Source organism: Scylla paramamosain, chromosome 1 (genome assembly GCF_035594125.1).
Source record: "Scylla paramamosain isolate STU-SP2022 chromosome 1, ASM3559412v1, whole genome shotgun sequence".
Lineage (NCBI taxonomy): Eukaryota > Metazoa > Arthropoda > Malacostraca > Decapoda > Portunidae > Scylla > Scylla paramamosain.
In genome coordinates this window covers 4530001-4549597 of record NC_087151.1, presented here as the reverse complement: position 1 = coordinate 4549597, position 19597 = coordinate 4530001, and the positions used below count along the sequence as shown (strand labels likewise).

Below are 19597 nucleotides of genomic sequence, written 5' to 3'. Positions count from 1 at the left end.
CTGGCAAGCAGTCTGCATAAACGTGAATTTTTCTCACCTAGTCAGAATACTTTACACATTTAGGGTCATCACATAAACATGAATCTGTATTATCCAATTCTGCATATAACAAGAACTAAGTGTGTTTTACTTTTGATCAAAGCACTGACTAAAAAATATTGATTTTCATTTCTTGCTTATAACAGCTGACTTGGCATACAACTAATTTGTCACCTGGATGAATACAAAATTCATAATTTTACTGATACATTTGCTAATGGTAAACATCATGCTTAGCATAGTAAGGTAAAAGGCATTGTTTATACATGCTTCATGACATGTATTAAGTGAAGACAATCTTTTTTTTTAGCTCCAACCCTCACCTTTACTTGCTTCTCGGTCTCCCCGAACATATTTTCCACATTCATGATGACAGGCTCTCTTATCTGCTTCTCTCGTAACTCATGCAGTTCACCCCTCAATGTGATGGCCTCTGTGTACCTGTAAGAAAACAGAAAATGCAAGAGAATACAAAACATGACATCTTTGCTTGAAACTGATGAAATAAAATTAAAATTGGTTAGGTTTCACTTTTAACTATATATAATGGAAGCTGATCAAATCTATTTATCCTTCTATTCATATGGTTCTCAAAGTGACTAAACCAGCAAGATTTTATATCACAGTAAGATCTTAATATAAATGAACAACATTCTCATGTGGCTAATCTTATGATCCACTCCTTTATAAACTGCTCAAGTATTAGACAAATACTTGGGGGCTTGTGGGGATGAGGGGAAGAAGTCTTTGTAGCTCTGTTCTTTTATATATAATATGTATAGGAAGGTCCCATTATATGAGAAACCAATGATATGAGATGTGTAAATTAGGGACTATTTTCTTTTATACAAGTGCATAAATCTGACGATACAAGCTTTAGTCCATGGTGAGTAAAATCACAAAGTTTAAAAAAACGTGCCTTCCTGCACCCTCCCGCTAACACATCCAGGCTGTGTGGTGATGTAGGATGATTCAGATTGCAGAGATGATTCTGTGAGTGCTGGAAGAGAACCACACACCTCTCCCTTGTCTCCTACCTACCATTCACTCTCCCACCAGTCCTCTTTTAAACCAAACTTTGTGTCTCTCAGACTCCCACCCTTACAGCCTTACTGCTCATTATCATACTCACATTCTATCATCATTTTGCTTGCAAGCATATTTACAATAGAGTACAAGTGGTGTGATCAGTGCTTGGATGGGTTACCTTGGTATTGCTGGCATGTTCTTTCATTCACTGTCTTTGGTGTGTAGAACTGATCACATAGTGTATAGATTGTGCCTTACTTTGCCTCTCAAGTGTTAACTATGCATCTATACAACCATTTCGTCACCTTATTGTGTGAGGGAACTATGTACCTAAATGCTCAGTCAATACTTCAGATTATGATGCTCTCAGTAATTGCTAACTTAGTTGTTTTGGCTACCTCTGCAAATATTCTGTGCTGCATATTCAAGTTATGTTGGCGCCACTTTCGTTCAAAACATTTCATCTCAATAATAGCTATTAATAGATATGCAAGTAAGAACACAACAGGTTTACTCACAGTTACTACTCCCTCTATTGAAGCCTTTCTCCTTTACTAGCTCTGTTCACGAGAGAGAGAGAGAGAGAGAGAGAGAGAGAGAGAGAGAGAGAGAGAGAGAGAGAGAGAGAGAGAGAGAGAGAGAGAGAGAGAGAGAGAGAGAGAGAGAGAGAGAGAGATTCACTATGCTTCATAATACACACATACATGCACACACCTATAAAATTAATCCACCACTCTCTGAACTTCCTTTTCACTCCCTGTAGGCAACATGACCTTTCATTTTTCAAGTTTTCATTCTCTCATCCATAAAGTATCACTCTCCCTCCATTCTCACACATGAATTCTGATGTGAAGATTTGCAGTACAGGTATTGTACAAATAATGCAAAACTACATATGCCAGCACACACACACAGACACACACACACACACACACACACACACACACACACACACACACACACACACACACACACACACACACACACACACACTAAAAGAAGTCTTCACTCATGTTGCTTTCTTTCACATTTCAAATTTTTAGTAATGGTCTCAATTTCTCATTAATCTCCACACCTGCAAAAAAATGACAATAAAAGCTTCATAACTATAAATGGTTCGTTATCCACAACATTTATATCAAGGTACATATGCATCCATGCACTGATTCAGGCAGTGGCACGTCTGACTACAATGCAGGAAGTCCCCATTCTGATTATGTCCCTGGAGTTAATATTTTTCAAGGATGACTGCCTGCTTCCAAGTTCAAGCTGCCTCAAATGGTCAATGGTTGTCAATGGCAGGGCAGGTCATCAATGGAAAAAAGATATGGCCACCCTGCTCCACAGCCTAGGGCTGCGTAGCGCTGCCAGCTCATCAACCACTCACCATGAGAAATGCACTTTCCTATATCTCAAATTCAACAAAATCAAATAAAGCCAACTGACAAAAAATTACAAAGTGCACTAACCAATTGTTAGTTTCTATCTTCTGATCAGCCAGAGCCCTGGCCAAACAGCTGTTGTTACTCCTCAGCATCTCTAGCTTGGCCTCATCTCCATTCTCCTCACTGCAGTCTGCAAACCAAAGCACTTTTTTATTCATTATCAATATAACCTGTCTATACAATGCTGCATTACAAAGACCTCTCTAAAATTTCTCCTTTCATCTGTGCTACTGCTTTCCAGCTCATAAAATGACTTTAACACAATAAATATAGAACTATACTACTGTTCACAAAGAGAGAGAGAGAGAGAGAGAGAGAGAGAGAGAGAGAGAGAGAGAGAGAGAGAGAGAGAGAGAGAGAGAGAGAGAGAGAGAGAGAGAGAGAGAGAGAGAGAGAGAGAGAGAGAGAGAGAGAGTAAGGTGGATTCATTATATAAAGCATAATGTGAGGGAGAAATATTTAGAAGCAGGTGATGCAATCAAAAGAAGTAAGCAGAGGAGGCTAACTAAGTCTAACAACCTCACATGAAAGAGAGAAAACCATAGAAAGACTGACCATACAGGACATGAAACATACTCTGTAGTTTTGAATGAGACTGAAAACTATCAAAGTAATTCTGGTACATATCAATATAAAAGTAAGAAAACTACACATTTACAATTCAATAACTTTCCATACCTTGGGAAGATTGATTTTGAAACTTTTGTTTCCTTATAATTTTCATTTTCCTCATTAAGTCCTTCCTTTTGAAGTATTTCTTCTTCATTATCCTCATTATCAAAAGTGGTAGATTTCCTCTCAGCAACCAATGGTCTTATCTTGACTTAGACATGGTTCAGGCTCTGCCAAGAGTGAGACATGCACTTTTTTGTAAAAGTGTAGCTTTCTCTTTCTCAACCAATTCATTCAATTGCATACCCTTGATGGATTTCAGGAACAAGAAAAAAAGCTTCTGGAAGGGATGGGAACACACAAAGCACATCTTCATCAAAAGCATCCATAAAAAATATCTTCCACCTTGAAAAGGTACAAGACACAAATCAGGCACACTTAAATATTGCAAGTAATGCTCTAACAAAATAAATAAATGAAAATTATATATACAAGCAGGGTGTCCTGAGAAGAAAGCTACATATTCTCAGACATGAAAGATCAAATCATTCCTTCTAGGACACCATAAATATATATATATATATATATATATATATATATATATATATATATATATATATATATATATATATATATATATATATATATATATATATATATATATATATATATATATATATATATATATATATATATATATATATATATATATATATATATATATATATATATATATAGGGTGTCCCTAAAACCTGGACACAGGAATTCTCATTAACTATTTTTTTCCTTCATAGTAGAAAGGGAATTAAAATTTTACTTCTTACATTTCTATTCCTTCCTTCATTCACTATTAGGAATGTGGTGGTGACAACTGATTGTGATGCAAGAGACGAATGGTGAAGGACTGGTGAAAGTGATGCTGAGAGGTGATAAGAGATAATGGTGAAAGGCTGGTGCTGGAGCAGTGATGCAAGATGTGAAGCAAGGTGATAGTGGTGGTGATAAAGGTGACAGGAGGGAAATGGAAACGAGAAAAAGTTATTGTGTTTTCCTGTAGCAGTATATATTTTTGTCTTATTTCCTTCTTTTATCCCTATGCCTCTAGACTTGAGGGGACACCTTGTATGTCTATATATATATATATATATATATATATATATATATATATATATATATATATATATATATATATATATATATATATATATATATATATATATATATATATATATATATGTGGCAAACTTACTGTAGCACTAGGTAACCTAACTGTACACTGGCCTGAGACATATCATGCCACTTAGCTGGAGTTGTCCATGTGATGGCAGAGAGTAAGCTGAGGTGCTGAGCAGTGTTGTCCCGTAGGGAACAAGTGTGTATTTCAGTTGGAACATGCTGTGTGGACTTATAAGCACTGGGTGAAAGGGTTCAGATCCTATCTGACACTGGAACCTTGTTAAATTATTTAATCCACTGGACACAGGAATTCTCATTAGCTATTTTTTTTTAATCTTACACTGAGTCATTACCCATCAACTATATAGAATATTTTGTTGGAAATATATCAACTCCAACACAAATGAGCTTTAAAATTTTAAGTCTCAAGTCTTATGCAATAAAAACTTACTGCAAATTTTTTTTTTTTTTTTATGTATGTCACTGGCCAAGGGAAACAAAACCAGAGATGTAAAAAAAAAAAAAATCCCACTTAGGAGCCAGTCAAGAGAATCATAAAAAATTGAAGGATAAGCATCTTGAAACCTTCCTCTTGAAAGGGTTCAAGTCATAGGAAGGAGAAAATACAGAAGCAGGCAGGGAATTCCACAGTTTACCAGAGAAAGGGATGAATGACTGAGAATACTGGTTAACTCTTGCATTAGAGAGCTGGACAGAATAGAGATGAGAGAAAGAAGAAAGTCTTGTGAAGCAAGGCTGCGTGAGGAGGGGAGGCATGCAGTTAGCAAGATCAGAAGAGCAGTTAGCATGAAAATAGCAGTAGCAGTAGAAAATAGCAAGAGATGCAACACTGCAGCGATGAGAAAGAGGCTGAACACGGTCAATTAAAGGAGAGGAATTGATAAGATGAAAAGCTCTTGATTCCACCTAGTCTAAAATAGCAATATGAGTGGAACACCCCCCATACATGTGAAGCATACTCCATACATGGGCAGTGTACAGAGTTAGCAGCTGGGGAAGGGTGAGAAAAACTGGTGGAGATGACTCAGAATGCCTAACTTCATAGAAGCTGTTGTAGCTAGAGATGAGATGTGAAGTTTCCAGTTTAGATTATAAGTAAAGGACAGACTGAGGATGTTCAGTGTAGAAGAGGGGGACAGCTGAATGTCACTGAAGAAGAGGGGATAGTTGTCTGGAAGGTTGTGTCTAGTTGATTTATAGAGGAGTTGAGTTTTTGAGGCATTGAACAATACTAAATTTGCTCTGCCTCAATCAGAAATTTTAGGGAGATCAGAAGTCAGGTATTCTATGGCTTCCCTGCATGAATTGTTTACTTCCTGAAGGGTTGGATGTCTAGGAAAAGACATGGAAAAGTGCAGGGTGGTATCATCAGTGTAGGAGTGGATAGGATAAGAAGTTTGAAATAGATCATTGATGAATAATAGGAAGAGAGTGGGTGACAAGGCAGAACCATGAGGAAAACCACTGTTAATAGATTTAGAACAGTAACCATCTGCCACAGCAGCAATAGAAGGGTCAGAAAAGAAACTTGAGATAAAGTTACAGAAAGAAGGATAGAAGCCACAGGAGGGTAATTTGGAAATCAAAGCTTTGTGCCAGACTCTATCAAAAGCTTTTGATATATCTAAGGCAACAGCAAAAGTTTCACCAAAACCTCTAAAAGAGGATGACAAAGACTCAGTAAGGAAAGCCAGAAGATCACCAGAAGATCACCAGGAGATCCAGGATGAAAATAAAGGAGGGAAAGATGAAGCAAAGTTATTGGAACAAGAAGTCACAAAGGGAATTAGATCTTGAAAAGATTTTGACACTTTCTATTAATGAAGGAGTTTTTGGCTAGTTGGACTTGAAATGATTCCGGGCAGAAAGATAACGTGCATGAGATTCAGATGATGGAAGGCTCAAGTACCCTTTGTGGGCCACCTCTCTATCATGTATAGCATGAGAACAGGTTGTCTTAAGGTTTGGAAGCTTTAAGTCGAGAAAACAAGTGAGGAATGTATGCCTCCATGCCAGACACTATCACCTCTGTTATGTGCTCAACACACAGAGACATGTCTCTGGCACAGAAGCAGTAGTCATTTCAAGGAATATCAGCATAATACCTCCCCATGTCCCCCCAGTTTGTAGAGGCAAAATGCCAGAGGCACCTCCACTTGGGGGGATCCTGAGGAGGGATTGGAGCAATAGTTCAAGATACAGATATGAGATTGTGATCAGAGGAGCCCAACAGAGAAGATAGGGTGACAGCATAAGCAGAAGGATTAGAGGTTAGGAAAAGGTCTAGAATGGGTGCATCTCCAAAACAGTCAGGAATATGAGTAGGGTGTTGCACTAATTGTTCTAAGTTGTAGAGGATAGCAAAGTTAAAGGCTAGTTCACCAGGATGGTCAGTGAAGGGAAAGGAAAGCCAAAGCTGACGGTAAACATTGAAGTCTCCAAGAATGGAGATCTCAGCAAAAGGGAAGAGTCAGAATGTGCTCCACTTTGGAAGTTAAGTAGTCAAAGAATTTCTTATAGTCAGAGCAGTTAGGTGAGAGGTATACAGCACAGATAAATTTGGTTTGAGAGTGACTCTGTGGTTGTAGCCAAACGGTGGAAAATTCAGAAGATTCAAGAGCATGGGCACGAGAGCAAGTTAAGTCACTGCACACATAGCATGGTTGACTGGTTAAAATGAGCCTACACAAATCTAACCCAATCAAACCTAACTTTACCTTACCCTTTTCAGTAGAGGAAATATCAAAAATATGATTACTGAAATATTTTTGCGTGAAGTTATTGTGGGTGAAATCCCTGATTGTAAAATAGATTCCATATAAAACACACACACACACACACACACACACACACACACACACACACACACAGTCAGTTCAGCTGTACATAGAGGAAAAGAAGCATGCATATCAAATCTGGCTACAGAAGAAGGAACAGGAGTCATACAACAAATACAAACTAAAGGAAACAAGCAGAGAGGGCAGCACAAGATGCAGAGATGAGAGGTGGGGTAATAAGTTGACAGAAAACTTCCAAGTAAGAAAATGTTCTGGAAAGTAGTGAAGAGGACCACAAATGTTCCCAGGTGAGGCTGCTCCCCCCTGAGTGTCTTGACATCCAACTCAACTTTTTCTGAATTAACTTCTGCAATATTCATGGTCTTAGATCTAATATTCAATTTATAGGACACCATCTTTCCTCTACTAAAGATCATCTTTTCCTCACTGAAACACAGGTGTCTGAGGCAACTGACAACAGCCCCTTATCTGTTCCCTCCTACTTTCTCTATCCTCATTTCCAATCCAAAGCTGGATGTTGCATCAATGTGCGCAATGATCTAACTTCCTCTCATGCCCACACTCTTCAATCTTCCAAGTTTTCCACTCTCAAACTAAATTCACTTTCAAACTAAATTTATCTGTGCTATCTCTCACCTAACTCCTCTGGCTATATGAAATTCTTTGACAACTTAACTTCCAAAGTGGAACACATTATGGCCCTCTTCCCTTTTGTGGAGATCTTCATTCTTGGAGACTTCAATGTTCACCATCAGCTTTGGCTTTTGTTCTCCCTTCACTGACCATCCTGGTGAACTAGCCTTTAACTATGCTATCTTCTATGACCTAGAGCAACCAGTGCAACACCCTCCCCATATTTCTGACTGTCTCAGAGATGTACCCAACATTCTTGACCTTTTCCCGCAAACAAATTAAGACATGTCTGAACCTGCTCAGCTGATTCTTCTTTGTGCATATTAATAATTTTAACTTTTTAATAATTTCTTACTCCCCTAGCCTTCACAAAGATAATAAACATATATTTTATATGTATTTTTATGATTTGAGGTCTAATGTTATAATATCACCATAATATCATAAGATGAATACACAGCCCAGCACTATTTTGAATCCCACCATCAAGAGTTAATGCTGCTTCCTATATGTACTGGAGGTAAACTAGCATCCAAGAGTATATAAGAGCAGCATCCAAGAGTGGAATGCTGCCATCCAAGTTTCATAGGAAGGTTGACAGCAGAAGTGCTACTATGATAACCACTTTAAGGAGAGTCAAGAGAGGAGCAGCTCCACCCTCCCCCCTTTAGATTAGGTTAGGGGCAGTCAACTGGGATAAGGTTAGGTTGGGTTGGGTTATGTGGGATTGAGGGGGGCACAGGTCCTCCATTAAGTTGGGTTAGGTTTGGGAGTCGAGGGGGTGAAGCCATCTCCTGTTAGGTTAGGTTAGGAAGGTCATTAAGTTAGGTTAAACTTAGTTAAGTTTGGATGTTTGGTTAGATTAGGTTTGTTAGTGTCTAACAGTCTCATGTTACAAAACCAGTGGAACAGTCCGCAGTGAGGGGTGACAGCGGGTGGTTCTGAACAGTGGCAGGTATTACTGTGTGTGGCAGCTGTGGGGATGGAAATATTTTTTTTTCTAGTTGATTTCAACTAGTATTAGTTACTAGTTTTTAATGCAAATCATCATTTTTGAAGGGGATGGAAGAGGGGATAGAAAAATACTGATTTATGATGGAAATGATTAACAGATTCATTCAAAACACACACAAAAAAAAATATATATATATATATTTTCATACACCATTGTGTGATGGGTGTTTGTCTTAATATTTCTAGTTTTGTTTAAATCTCCTTCAATGTGACATGGCAAAGAGATGGACATGCAGCAGTAAGGTGTCTAGGGTGTCCTGATGGAGGCAAAGCAGGTCAGGTTCCTTTCCTCACCCTACAACACCACGCTGCCTCTGACCTACAACTTGCTGGGCATGTCACGAGAAAGGGACTGTGCACTGTGTACACTACAGTAATGCCGTATCATGCAGATGCAGGATGCTGTTTACTGAAGTAATGGGACGAGCAGCTAGACACATAACAGGCCTAATTATGCTAAGTTTATATAAGTGCACCCATCAAACATTTTCGGATGAAACTACATCTTCTGGTAGATTCTGATGTGCTTTGAATGAATACAGTAACCATTTCCACTGCAAAATGAACATTTTTTCTTTATACCTCCCCACACACTATGTTTTGCACTATTGTTTGCAATGAAAACAAGCAGATTCACCCAAAAAACACCAAAATCTACCAGAAAAATGTAGCTTTGTCCTCACACATGACTGATAAAATGGACCTTGACTGAACATAACCTAACCTGACTAAACCTAACCTAACAAAACCAAACTAAATTAAACCTAAAATGACCTAACTATACCTAACCTAACAAAGATAAATCTGAAAAAAATAAATAAATAAATAAATATCTCGGGAACTAACAATTTGCGCCAATAAAGATATACATCACTGTGTTATATGTGACCCAAGCACTTCACTGAGAACAATGATTTCTTTTGGCGTGAGACACCTGCATTTATATAATACCTTACTTTCAACAGGCCGAAAACTACAAAGAAAAGATTTTAGGTTTAGAACTACAAAGTTTTCTTTTTTTTACCTTTGATATACGCGAGGTTGCATCTGTACACCTGCATATATTGAAAATTATCACAAGGAGAAATTTCAAATCCACCACAGCTTGAAAGGCGGATGGATACATCCCCCATCCAACACACACACACACACACACACAACTAATGAACCAAACCACACTTATATGTGGTCCTTTTTTCCTGTACTCATTCAGTATCATAGCCAAGGTGATGCCTTACCTCCATGTCTGTGTGTGTGCCGCCGCCGCCGCCCTGCCGCCGTACAGTTTCACCGCCGCCACAACACCTCCTAAGTAACACAAAAACTCTCCGCCACCACTCTGCCTTTCCATCGGCACCTCAAATTAATTCACTTTTCCACAGATTTTTAAGTGTTTAGGGCACAAAAACATATAAAAAGATTACTCAGTTTACAATTCCCCAAAAAACTTGGTTGATTTATAATTTTGTCTATAACGTTGGTTTGATTTACTGTTATGTCTATATTTAAGGAGTCTCGCTCATTTGAATTCTCCAATTTCAATATTCCTTTAACATTCTTTTTAAACCGTAATAGTAGTTTATTTCCCATATATGATTTTTTTTTCAATATTAAGGAGTGTAGATTACATTTCTTTTTCTAATAGTCCTTTCAACATGTCACTTCCAAACGATAATAAGAAATGATACCATTTTGTCCCTAACAAATAAATTCATTACGAATGACGTAAGCCTAACTAGTCGAGAGAGAGAGAGAGAGAGAGAGAGAGAGAGAGAGAGAGAGAGAGAGAGAGTCTGTGGGAGTCAAGGACGTGAATTGAAAGTAGGCTTAAGTTTGATTGGGTGAGAACGGCGGTAAACGTGAATGAGTGGAAAGTAAACGTGATATGAGAGATTAAGAGTGAGAATGGTTGTAGACAGGAAGCTATAAGTGAGACCAGGCGTGAATTAGATTATGAAAATAAGTTAGAGAGAGAGAGAGAGAGAGAGAGAGAGAGAGAGAGAGAGAGAGAGAGAGAGAGAGAGAGAGAGAGAGTGCTAATTTGAGTATGACTGAGTGAGAGTCAGCGGGAGAGAGAAAGCAAACATGAGTGGTTGTGAAAGCTATCGAAAGATGAAATGTGAGGGTGAGCAAAGATTGATAAATAGAATGAGACTGAGAACGAGAATGGAATTACTCGAGAGGGAAAGGGAGAGTGAAGGATGAAGAGTAAATGCTATGGAATGAGTGAGGCGGACAGATAAGGAGAGGAGAGGTGACGGGGGGAGGTTTGAGACGAGACGAAAGAGGAAAGGAAAGGAATAGGGGGGGAGGAGGAAGGGCCGTATTGTGAAGTAGCGGGAGGAAAGGAGTTTGTAAAGAAGGAAGGAGAGTACTTAGAGCAAGGAAGTGAAAAAAGGGTGAAGGAGGATGAGAGTACAGGGAGAAGATAGAGAATAAATATAAGCAGGAAGGGTGAGGACTAGCGTGGTATTAAAAGTGCGTGAAAAAAAATTCTCTCTCTCTCTCTCTCTCTCTGGGTCGCCTCAGCGAATCCCTCACCCAGCCGACATGACACCCCCCATCATCCACTCTTGGAACCCTGGGGTGAAGGTGGAAGCAACCTACGAGGATGTCATCTAGTTAAAATGATGGAGGACTTCGAGGAACTACACCTGCATGGCGCGGCGACCCCAACTCATACTGGGGGTGGGAGGCTTGATCTCACCCTTACAGTGAATGGCAATGACTGTATCCAAAACGTTAACGGCATACCAGAACTCCTGAGTGATCACTGGGCACAGGAGTATGGCATACATCTCCAGAGGTCCACACACCTCCCCAACATCACAAGGAAGAGGTAGCTGACACGGAAAGCTGACTGGTTGAAATTCACAAGCCACTTAAACACCTGGTATGCCTCATATACTCTCCTTGCCTCAGTGGAAAGCTTTACTGACGACCTGACAAAAGCTATCCACGCTGTAGCTGATGCCTCCATGCCTCGCAAAGGGGGGAACAAGTTTAATCCTCATAAGAAACACCTCTGGTACTATGACAGCAGGATAAAGTTCCTGCATCGTGTCACGGCAACTCACTACTACATACAAGCGCACGAGAGCCACCGAGGATAAACGTGACATGATAGAATGGGCTTCCTATTCCAGGGAACAGATTAAGACCATTTGTGAAGAGAAGTGGCTTGAAAACATGGGCAAGCTGAGCCATGATACCAGCATGACGCAGGTGTGGAAAGAAGTGAACCGCGTCAGAGGCAAACACACAAAGCATCCCCGCCACCCTGATCCAACGGGGAAGGCATCTGAGTTAATGAGGGAGTATCGGGAGCGAGCGGCAAGTGACAGTCTGCCTGAAAACGTCAAGGAGGCTAAAAATAACCTAGAACCGGCCAGGGAGGCTGGTGTCGCTGCGGCCGTGCGCCTAGCAGATGACACCGACGCGCCCATAATGAGGGAGGAGCTGCTGGGAGCGAGGAAGACAAGCCGGGACACAGCACCCGGGGTGGATGGCATAACACATTCCATGCTGAATGCAGGGTGTAATGTTACGGGGGACCCACTCTTACACCTGTACAACATGTCACTCACAGGGAACACTCCCTGAAGCATGGAAGACAGCAAACATTGTCCCCATACCAAAACCAGGTGAGGGAAACAAGTACCGTCCGGTCAGCCTCACCTCAACGATATGCAAAATGCTGGAAACAATACTGCTGACTCGCCTTACCTACAAAACTGGCCGCCTACATTTTGGTGTGAATGGTTTTGTTAAACACAGAAGTAGTGCCAACTGCCTCTCCAATTACTTCTCTTATCATCAAGCCAAGACAGCAGTGTTCCTCGACATTGAAAAGGCTCAGCCCCTGACCACCTCCATGAGCTCACCAAGCTCGGGGTGAAAGGTACACTACTCAACCAACAGGAAGGCTCGTGTTGTGTTCCAGGGAGAGGCATTTGACTACATGCACCTGGAAAATGAAACACCACAGGGAGGAGTCCTCAGCCCAACGTTATTTAATATTCTCATGGACGCCCTTGCCAGACTTCCCTATCCACGAGGGACGCAACACATAGGGTATGCTGATGACGTTGTGCTGCAAACGACAGGCAGAGACTCTGTCACCACAATGCAGGACTCTCTCAACCTTCTGGCTGCCAAGTGTGAAGAACTCGGCTTCACCATCTCCCACGCCAAGACGAAGGCGATGTCTCACACACGATCCACTCCGCCTACCAAGCTGAGACTCCAGGGCCACGATTTAGATTGGGTGGCCACCCATCGATATCTTGGCGTCATGGTCACCCGTAATAACACCTGCAAAGCTGAGATTCACCATTTGAAGTTTAAGTGCCGGGCCAGAAACAGGGTTTTGAAGGCGCTGCCATGGCGTGGAATGGGAGCATCGGGCAGAGTTATTATGAGTACCTACAAGTCTCTCGTGCGGGCACTCATAGACTATGCCAGCTCTGCTTTACTCGACATGACAAGCACTGACGCTAAGGGCCTTGAAACCATCCAAAATGAGGCGTTAAGAATAGCCCTGGGAGCCCCGAAGTGGACGAAGGTGGACAATTTAAGGAGTGAAGCACAGGTACCTCCGCTTACACAAAGAATAAACACTGTGATCGCCAACCTGCTTATCAAGACAACCATCAGAGGCCACCCAGATCACCTACACACACACCTCCACAATCATCGTGAGCAGGGGAACCAAGGCAGGTGGTTCAAACGGGCGGTGGAAGCCCTCGACCGCTCTGGGATCACCTGGGAGACATTAATCGCCGCTGCCATTCCTGCTGAGGCTCAGACTGCGCCCGCGTGGGAAACGACATGCATCACCACCATCATCAACCCACCACGGAAAAAGAAAACACTGTGTGCACTGGCAGAACTACAGCAAGAAGAGCTCCATAACATCAGCGCCGCCCAGGGGGGCACACACTGCCACATATATCACCGACGGATCCACTAATCCGGTGACAGGGCGGTCTGGGGCGGCTTATGTATGCAAGATCGACAATGAGCGCGGCAGTCTCCGCCACCACCACCACCGCCTCTGCTCGAGCAACTGACTTCTTCCCCACATAAACTGAATTAGCGGCAATAGCAATGGCACTTGAACACGCCTACACCTACCACTGCCGGAATGTACTTATTGCCACTGACTCCATGACTGCCATTGCAGCGACCAACAAGCAGGATGGAGAAAATATCACTCAAACCCGAGCCATCCGGAAAACAGCAAGAGCCATCCACAACGCGGGCAGAAGTGTCACTCTCACGTGGATACCATCCCACGTGGGAATCTCAGGAAATGAAGAAGCGGACGCCCTCGCCAAACGAGCAGCCAATGACGCAACGGTGGCCACAGTCATCCCCAGGACGTTGAATCAGCTACGAGGAGCAGCGAAAGCCCACACAGAGAGGCAGCGACAGCAGGAACAACACGATCAGGGGAGCGAGAGCGTCAGGTGGTTCCGCCAGGTTGTCGCAGGCTGCCCGCCCCAAGCCCGACACTCCCCGAGCCGCCTGTGTGAGGTGGTGACATGCAGGATACGTCTCGGGTACCCTTACCCGTGGCAACTCGGCTTCGCGACATCGGAGAAGACACGATGCCGACTGTGCGGTGCGCCGGAGGGACACAGTCTTGAACACTACCTGAGGGACTGTGTTCGTCCCTCACACCTCAGACAACAGTGCCCCACACCTTCACCTACACTACCTGAATTGGCAAAACACCTTATTGCGATTCTGCCACAAACATTACGGGAATACCAGAAATTTTGTGCAATTAGATGAGACTGGCACGCTTGTGATAGTGCAGTAACAAATGGTGCCTCAAATATCAATAGTGCCTCTACTAACAACATACACATTTATGTACAGACAAACGCTGTGACTCAACATTTAATTTATTTATGTATTCACACATCATCTTGATAAGACTGTCCATCAGAGATCAACGGCCTTTTTCACAAATTATATTGTATTTTGTGAATAAAAGCATTAAATCAAATTTCTCTCTCTCTCTCTCTCTCTCTCTCTCTCTCTCTCTCTCTCTCTCTCTCTCTCTCTCTCTCTCTCTCTCTCTATCTATCTATCTATCTATCTATCTATCTATCAATTTATCTCTCTCTCTCTCTCTCTCTCTCTCTCTATCTATCTATCTATCTATCAATTTATCTCTCTCTCTCTCTCTCTCTCTCTCTCTCTCTCTCTCTCTCTCTCTCTCTCTCTCTCTCTCTCTCTCTCTCTCTCTCTCTCGAGGAAGAACAGTCACCAATGGAGGAAAGGAAGAAGTGATGTCACATGGTGGGGAGAGAAGAGGGAAGGATGGACGGGCGGAGTGGTAAGGAGCGGGGAGTGGTGAAAGAAGCAAGTTGGACAGAAAACGAGAGAGAGAGAGAGAGAGAGAGAGAGAGAGAGAGAGAGAGAGAGAGAGAGAGAGAGAGAGAGAGAGAGAGAGAGAGAGAGTGGGGGGAGGGGAAGGGGATATTAGGAGTGAGGAGTGGCGTGGGGAGAGAGAGAACGGGAGAGTCTCATGGGAAACCTTTGTCTTTACCTGGAGCTTAACACGAAGTGAAATGCAGAATGTACGAGTATCTACTGTTTTGCGTTTTCATCACTCAGGCTTATACGTCAATTACTCTGCTTCTACATTCTTGAAGTAAATTATACCTTTAGTACGTATTCTATTTTTTAGTTGAAGTTACACGTGTTTTTAAGGATGTTTTTATTATTATTATTATTATTATTTTAGCGTTTTTTCCAATAGTGTATTCATGATTCTAGTGGTTTTCAAGGGTGTATTTTATTTTTTTCCCTTTAGTCTTTCTCTCCTCTCTGGAGCTTTGTGTGGCAGATACGACGCACCTTGTACTACTGTGATGTGTGAAAATTATCCACATCCGCATCCGTAGGCATGGAGGTAAAAGAAATCCACAGCAGCATCCGCATCACCAAATAATGACATCTTAATATCCGCAATCTTATCCACAACTGTGCTTTATGAGAAGTGCATATTGCCTCCACATCCGCATCCGCAGAGCTCGATCATTAAATTTTCGATACAACACTACTGCACCCCCGCGGAGAGCGAGGGGGAGTGGCTCACACACTGCTTGTTCTGTTGCTGTACATACGCGTTTGAACTTGTCCTTAAGTACTTCTATATAAAACTTAATGAAACAGTTATATTCTTGTATCTTTTTATTGAAATCGGAGAGAGAGAGAGAGAGAGAGAGAGAGAGAGAGAGAGAGAGAGAGAGAGAGAGAGAGAGAGAGAGAGAGAGAGAGAGATTATCACCAAAATCTTATTTGTACAAAGCAACAGAAGAGATGACTGTGTAGAAGAGAATGAAGAGGAGATAGAAAAAAATAAACGACTAAAAGAGAAGGACTGGAGAGGGAAACAGCAGCACAGCAGAGGCCAGGCGAGGGACGGCACCGCTGAACTGAGACTTAGCGGAGGCCATCGCAGCGAGAGTAGTCAGACGTATCGGACACCACGAGACGACACAAGAGGTTGGACTTGCAGTCAGCGTCGCAGCCTTTCATCATGTAGGGCCTGGCGTCCTTGATGTAGTTCCTAGCGGGGGGAGATGGAATGGAAGCGTCATGGGAGCCGCGCCATTCAGTCACCTTGGGCAGCATTCTCAAACGTTTCACGGCGCCTTATCTCGTCAATGTTGATTAGTTTAGAGCATTTCCGCAATTCTACTGGTGGTTTAATAGCGATTCCACATCACCAATTGCAAAATCACCCATGAGAACCCGACTAATTACACATGTGGCTTTGGAAATACTTCGCAAGAGATAATAAAAGTTTCATAATGAAGACCACGTCGTGTAATGTTATCAAAAGGGCCCCTCTTCATTCCTGCTCGGTGTTATGTTATCAGGAGCTCGGCTATTCAAAGGTAAACCAAGTGAGGGAGCCAGAAGGAGGTTCAAAGGTAAACCAAGTGAGGGAGCCAGAAGGAGGCGGAACATGTACGAGGTGCCATAACATGATGCAGAGTATAAAGTACTTCAAGATACGTCAAGTTTCTCGTGAAAACTTGACCACCTAGCGCCTTATAGGACTATTCTACAACACTTCTGCGCACACCTCCATTATTTTCAAAAGGCTCTACTTAGTTGAAGTTATACGTGTTTTTTAAGGATGTTTTTTTTATTATTATTATTATTTTTGCGTTTTTCCAATAGTGTATTCATGATTCTAGTGGTTTTCAAGGGTGTATTCAAGATTCTAATGGTTTTCAAGGATGCATTCATGATTCTAATGGTTTTCAAGGGTGCACTTATGATTTTAGTGGTTTTCAAGGGTGTATTCATGATTCTGGTGGTTTTCTAAGCTGTATAGAAGATAATAATGGTTTTTCAAGGATGTGTTCATGATTCTGGTGGTGTATTCATGATTCTAATGGTTTTTCAAGGGTTCATTCATGATTACAGTGGTTTTTCTGAGCCCCAGAGAGAGAGAGAGAGAGAGAGAGAGAGAGAGAGACTTACTTGAAGAATGTGTTGAACTTATCGCTGCCTGGCTCTTTCATCTGGTCCACGAGGGCGGACCAGGAGGCGGGGGTCAGGTCAGGCAGTCTGGGGACGACCACAACAAAACATAAGAGCACGGACACCTGCTGCCGAGATACGCGTTACTGTGTTCTTGGGATGCGGGAAGGAAGTGGTTGGGGGGACCTACAAATATGCTGCTGCTCGATATCCACTTGTATCTACTAATTCTACCTTTTATTTATTGGACTTCAGGCTATGCTGCTGCTCCCAATCCACGTGTATCCATTTATCCACTTGCATTCATTATAAAAGTGTTCGAAATCCACTTTTAGGCACGTGTATTCATTTGTTATCCACGTGTCCATTTGAAATACAGGATCCCTCGCTCACTTCGCCCTGCCCGAGCCTCATCAGCCTCGAGGGGAAACGTACAATTAATTTAGTCACGCCAGCAGAGGCAGTGGGTAGCAGATCAACGCCAGAGATCGCATGCTTAATTAAAAGCTTCGGCGTCTTACATTTTCTACTTGTAACTCGTTCTGATGGGAGTATTTAGAGTATTCAAGAGTGCTTTCATCATTATAGCGACAGTTTAACAAGGATTCTGCATCAAGTACAAAAAAATTCTCATTAAAACACGACTAAGCATCTCTGACTTTTGAAAATAACCTACAAGAGAGTCCGAAGCGTTTCAAAATACGGGTTCAAAGACTAGACATATTGAGTCACTTCAGGAAATCTCGGTGCCCTGTTGACTGTCAAGACTTCTTCCCTTCCAAATTCCCCGCGCCGCCTCTCCCTAACACGTGCACTCACCCGTACTCCTCCTTGGCCGTGTAGAGGACGTAAAAGCGAGGGTCTCTCTCCTCGTTGGCGTTGGCCTCGTCCAGGTCGGTAATGTAGTTCACGTGGTCCAGAACTCGCTGCGGGACAGAGAGAGAAGCTACTTTGGTTTGGCCCCGGGGGAACACCAGTGACTCACCACACATGTTTGTAAGTACTGTGAATGACTGTACAGTACTGTATATCATTCACGCTAGATCAATATTATGGCTTAAAAAATAAGAAAGAAAATATATAAACTGACAAGTTGGAAAGGTACTCAAGACTAAAGACCGACGACGACTTCTACCACACACACACACAAACACACACTCACGTAGGAGGAGCCCTCATAGTCGCCGTCTACCGTGAACACCCTGTAGCCGGGGTTCAGCTCATGGTAAGGCGTCTGGCTTTGCGTTACGTAGCCCACGTGCACGGCGCGGGTGGGTTCCTCGGGGTCGTAAACCATCATGAAGTGGTCCTTGTGCGTGTGTCCGTAGAAGAGTCCGGCGATGGTCGACTCGTACCTGTGTGGAGTGTAGGGCGTGGTGAACCGTGGCGTGTGGTGGTGAAGTGTGGCACTAACAGAGTATTTGATTCATGACGCCGCAGCAGTGGTGCCATATGGAGCAGTGCCTCGCGATGACACTGCATGGTCGGCCCAACAGTCGAGTCACATGCCTCACTCACGCGCAGTGTTTGTGTCTTTCCTCAATCTTAAGTCCTCTGATCTGTTGAGTCTCCTAACAGAACATGAAAGCTGACGGGTCCTTCGCAGACCAGAGCACTGAAGACCGTGGGAACACGCTAAACACAGTGGAAGTATGTGTGTGGCAGGTTACTTGACTCCTGACCACAACTTGCGTAGTACGTACACACACACACACACACACATGACGGTGTATCACGGTTTAATTAATTGACAATGAGGTTGACAATGAGGGATTAGTAAGGTAGGAGGGCTATTTCTGAGCAAGGCAGTACCTGAGGATGATCTTGTTGTACTGATGACTCCAGGTGTGGGCGCAGTCCTCGTGGCCCGGCGGGTGGTGGCTGATCAGATACACTTTCTCTCCGGCATCTTCGGCAGCCTGCAGCTCGTTGGCCATCCACTGCAGCTCAGAGGCGGGGTCCACGTCATCGTAAAGGAGCCACCTGGAGCATTACAACGCACTGCCACTACAAGCGAGTCATTTCTGTGTACCTTTTTGTCCCTCAGTAAGTCCGTCATTTTCTGTCTGTTCTAATCACGTACCCACCACCTCGGCCAGCGTTTCATGGTGGAGGAGGGAGCGAGGGTAGCCACACACGCCATATTGCTGCAGTGTGGCACTCAGGGTGATGGGTGTGAGGGGCAACTAAAGGTGTCTATGAAACGCAGAACTTAATTGACGAAGAGGGAGGGAATACAAGAGGGAGGAATACAAGAAAACAATAATATAAGGATGGGTGTCAGCAGGAGAATGTGCGTATGTATGTTTGTGTGAG

General features: G+C 42.8%; 2 protein-coding genes across 4 annotated transcripts in view; both read right to left on the bottom strand.

Moving 5' to 3' along the window:
- Positions 1-10154, bottom strand: part of LOC135092236 (uncharacterized) — a 29996-nt gene extending 19842 nt beyond the window's left edge. The window contains exons 1-5 of one of the 3 annotated variants that reach the window (XM_063990806.1): positions 10006-10154; positions 3192-3355; positions 2538-2643; positions 1587-1628; positions 363-480 (exon numbers count right to left, since the gene is read on the bottom strand). In XM_063990806.1, coding sequence (XP_063846876.1) covers positions 363-407 — 45 coding nt within the window. In that variant the 5' untranslated portion in view covers positions 408-480; positions 1587-1628; positions 2538-2643; positions 3192-3355; positions 10006-10154. The remainder of the gene's footprint in view (positions 1-362; positions 481-1586; positions 1629-2537; positions 2644-3191; positions 3356-10005) is intronic. The other 2 variants (XM_063990644.1, XM_063990735.1) reach the window with 2 other exon arrangements.
- A 5809-nt stretch (positions 10155-15963) lies between these two features.
- The window catches only part of LOC135092183 (sphingomyelin phosphodiesterase-like), a 9112-nt gene continuing 5478 nt past the window's right edge, over positions 15964-19597 (bottom strand). The window contains exons 9-13 of the mRNA XM_063990513.1: positions 19094-19264; positions 18444-18636; positions 18101-18207; positions 17282-17368; positions 15964-16355 (exon numbers count right to left, since the gene is read on the bottom strand). Coding sequence (XP_063846583.1) covers positions 16229-16355; positions 17282-17368; positions 18101-18207; positions 18444-18636; positions 19094-19264 — 685 coding nt within the window. The 3' untranslated portion in view covers positions 15964-16228. The remainder of the gene's footprint in view (positions 16356-17281; positions 17369-18100; positions 18208-18443; positions 18637-19093; positions 19265-19597) is intronic.